This window comes from Ursus maritimus, assembly GCF_017311325.1.
Source record: "Ursus maritimus isolate PB19 chromosome X unlocalized genomic scaffold, ASM1731132v1 scaffold_X1, whole genome shotgun sequence".
Taxonomy (NCBI): domain Eukaryota; kingdom Metazoa; phylum Chordata; class Mammalia; order Carnivora; family Ursidae; genus Ursus; species Ursus maritimus.
Window position 1 is genome coordinate 2,146,607 of NW_024423319.1, and position 3,845 is coordinate 2,150,451.

Consider the following 3,845-nt stretch of genomic DNA (forward strand, 5'->3'; position numbering starts at 1 on the left):
ACTCTCCCTTTTGGGATGACATCTCAGAATCAGGTGAACTTCAAGCTGGCCCCGAGCACGGGGGGTGGGGGGGTGGCGGGGAGTGACACGGGGAGTGGGGATGGGGTGGGCTGACCTGACATCCCCACTCCAGCCAAAGACTTCATCCGGCACCTTCTGGAGCGAGACCCCCAGAAGAGGTTTACCTGCCAGCAGGCTTTACAGCATCTTTGGTGAGTGGGACCCGTGCCAACCTGTCTTGGGACCAGAGGGACCATACCCTCAGAGACTTTTCCACCACTGACCCTTGGCCTCCCCCTAGGATCTCTGGGGATGCGGCCTTTGACAAGGACATCCTGGGCTCAGTCAGTGAGCAGATCCAGAAGAATTTTGCCCGGACCCACTGGAAGGTCAGCGTGGGGAGGGGCCTGTGGACCTGGCTCGAGGCTGCCCCCACCCCCCACCCCTCAGGCGGATGGCCTGGGCTGCCAGTGGCCTCTGTGGTCCTCAAAGTCTTGGGGCCATGGCCGGGCCATGGTCTGACAACCCTCTCTCCCCACAGCGAGCATTCAATGCTACCTCCTTCCTGCGCCACATCCGCAAGCTGGGGCAAAGCCCAGAGGGAGAGGAGGCCTCAGAGCGGAGGATGGCCCGCCACAGCCACCCTGGCCTCCGGTCCAGCCAGCCCCCCAAGTGGTGATGCCCAGGTGTGTGAGTGTGGGCCCTGCACCCACTGGGAGCTGACTCCCGAGTGAACTTAGAAGGGGCTGGGCTCCATGTGGCCAAGGACTAAGCGGGGAGGACCCCATAGAGCAGAGGGCTGAGGGCAGAAAGTGTAGATAGAGGGAAGGAGGTGGGGTTCCCACAGAAGCAGACAATAGAAGCCAGCGGGGACTAGTGACTGAGGGGACCATGAGGATTGGTGGTGCAGGGCAGGCTGGGGGCCCCTCCTGCTGATCTCCTTCCCCGTGCTTCTCTGACCCTCTCCCCCCCAGGCAGATGCTGTGGCCGAGTGCATTGACTCCTGGATTCCCTTCCCATGGGTGGACCCTTTCAGTCCTCTTTCCCCACCCCCAGGACCCCGGGCTGGCCTCTGCTGGAAAGCTGGAGATGTGTGGGTGTGGTGCATGGCACTGGGGCAGGAGTGGGACTCCCCCATCTGCCACCCAGGCTCTGCCCTCGCCTAGGGGCTGGCGGGGTGTGTCCACAGGGACTCTCTTCCACTGTCACCACCACACCCCCTCTAGGAGCCAAAGAGGCTTCTAGAGGCAGCTCTTCCTGCACGCTCTTCTGTGCTTTGCTGACTGTGGTGGTCCTGCTTTGCGTCATGGCCCTCCAGCCCCCCTCTAGTTTTCCCCAAATCAATAAAGACAGACAGAGCAATGGGCCAATGGCGAGCTGGAGGGAGGGGTAAGGGACAGGGATGGGGGATGACTGTGGAGGGGATGGATGTCACCTGTGGGAGGGAAACCAAGGAGGCAGGCCCACTGCCCACAGGACCCCACCATGCGACCTTACCCACTGCCACCTGAACGTCTGTTCCCTCCCATCATAGCAGACAAGCTCCCAGCTGTTCAAGAATTTCCTGTCCCTGTCCCCCCCAAAGTGCCAACAAGAGGCGGCCTGGCCGGCCAGCTCTGCCACCCTAGAGGTCAGCCTGCATGTGGCTCTGGCTCCTTGGGAGAAAATGGAGGCAGCTCAGGCCTTGTGGGCTGCCAGCCGAGGGGGGTGTCGGGAGGCCGAACCGGGGTCCACGGAGCTCCGTCTCTGGTCCCCTGGGGATCGGATGCAGGGATGGGCTAGGAAGGGCTCATAGGCAAGTGGAGGCCCAGTGTAGCCCGGAGGGCGACCAGAGCCCTGGGCTGTCTCCTCCAACCTCTCCCTCCCTTCGCCCCACCTTTCCACCGCCCTGGCTCGACAGACAGCATTTCCAGGGGGACCTTCCTGTGCAGAAGGTGGAGGAGGCACTCCTTAGCCAGCGGGGGGCACCGCCTGTCCTGTCCTGCGGCTTGGAGCCCATGTGCTACACGGTGAGGGAGGGGAGGGCATGATGCTCCCGGGATAGGAAGATGCCATGGCTGGGCTGGTGATGGCTTCTGGTGTGAAGAGGGGTGGAGAGTCCTCTAGTCTGCATGGGCCCTGCCCCTGGCAACCGCATTCTGGGTGGGCCAGGGCTCCAGAGTCCTGCCTTCCAGGACCTCAAGTGTCTCCTGGCCCTGCTAGGCCTTCTCCCTCCCTACTCCCTCCCTCCACTAGGGGCAGACTCTTAGGGCCACTCTTGAGCCCTAACCAGAGCAGAGGAAGCACCCTCAGAGTCCCGGGCAAACTGGCCATCCTTCTCCCCGCTGACTCCTGTCCCTGCTGCTCCCCGCCAGCCCCCATTGCAAAGCATGATGGAGGAGACCCTTCTCCTTGTCGACCTTTAGGACCCGAAGGGAGGCCGTGAGGCCCAAGCAGGGTTGGCCTGGGTTTCTGTGGGCAGGCGCGGGTGTGTGTGTGTGTGTGTGCTGCTGAGGCCTGCGGCGGTGTTGGGGTTGGATCCAGGGGGCCTGGCTTGCACTGAGAAGAACAGCTGGGCACAGTGCACCTGCAGAGAGCTGGGAATGGGCACATCCGGCATGGGCATGCCTGCCTGCTCATTCCCAGGCACACAAACCCCTCTGTAGCTTTCTTCTTCTAGCTTCCTCCCACCCCCTTCCTGCTCCATATTGCCCCGTGCATAAGCCCCCATGGGCCCCTGAGCCCAGGGCAAATCTGGAGTGTGGTAGGCAGCTTCCTCTTCTGTCCCCATGGCCACTTCTAGGTCATTCTTCACTCCAGGCATTTGGGTCACACAATCCAGTCCTACCATGCCTGCTCTCCTTTCTCTGCCCACAGTCCAGGGGACCTCAGGCGGCCAGTGCCACGGCCAGGCCTAAACAGCTTGGTCCCCTCGCCTCCAATGACCTGTTTGGCCTCTCCTTAGCTCTCACTTGGGCCCTTGTCATCTCCCGTCATGACACCTCTGACGTCTTCACACTGGACTCTCAAGACACCTACTTGTTCTTGGTTTGGCCTCTACTTTGTGCCAGCTGCTGGGCCCAGCATGCAAGGTGCCTGCCCTTGCAAAGGAGGCCCTGTAACGGAGGGGGTGAGCTCACTCGGATGATAGGAGTCCGCACTGGTTCAGAGAGATGGCCAGACCATTGCGCAGTTGGGGCTGCAGGGCCGCCTGCCGTGACAAAGGGTGCAATTTGGCTTCCTACCAGCAGGAGGCGCCATGACCACACCTAAAAACATCCATCAATCCTCCCAGTTCTTTGCCACCTGGGGCAGCTGCTCAAAACCATTCCTCTCCCCAACTGCCCTCCTCCCCACTGTCCCCCCTCATCGGGCCCTGGTGAAGTCATCACTTGGAGGAGAAGTCCTGCCCTTCCCATCTGGGAGATGGGGGGCCTCCAGGGCAGGCAGGGGCAGCATCCTTCATCCATCAGAGCCCTTCCCATCAGAGGGGGCAGTTTGTGAGAGAAAATCTTTGGGTCGCCTAGGTGCCGAGGACGTAGGTCTTGCTGTCTGGGAGAGAGACTGGTGCAGCCAAAGGCAAGAGTTGGGGGTATGGTGGGTGGAGAGTGAGCTTGGCTGGGGGCGGGGGATAGGGGCTCTGTGAGAGCATTTCAGGCTTGGGGAACAACAGGTGCTCAGGCCTGGCAGGGTAAGAGCTGGACCTTAGTCTGTGAGCAGTGGTGACCCCCTGGAGGGGTAGCAGGTGCTGAGCGTGGACAGCTGGAAAAGTTGGGCACTGTGAGTTGGGACAGGGTCCAGTGGGCTGGCCTCTTCCCAGCTCTCAGGCTGGGTCACATACTCTGTCTTGGAGTGAACCTGTGGGT

At 61.7% G+C, this 3,845-nt stretch overlaps 1 protein-coding gene across 1 annotated transcript in view; it reads left to right on the forward strand.

The window, feature by feature from the left end:
• LOC121102684 (calcium/calmodulin-dependent protein kinase type 1B-like) overlaps window positions 1-1,302 on the forward strand; it is a 1,846-nt gene extending 544 nt beyond the window's left edge. Inside the window, exons 2-5 of the mRNA XM_040630181.1 lie at window positions 134-212; window positions 302-389; window positions 542-686; window positions 975-1,302. Coding sequence (XP_040486115.1) covers window positions 134-212; window positions 302-389; window positions 542-679 — 305 coding nt within the window. The 3' untranslated portion in view covers window positions 680-686; window positions 975-1,302. The remainder of the gene's footprint in view (window positions 1-133; window positions 213-301; window positions 390-541; window positions 687-974) is intronic.
• The last annotated feature ends 2,543 nt before the right edge of the window (window positions 1,303-3,845 follow it).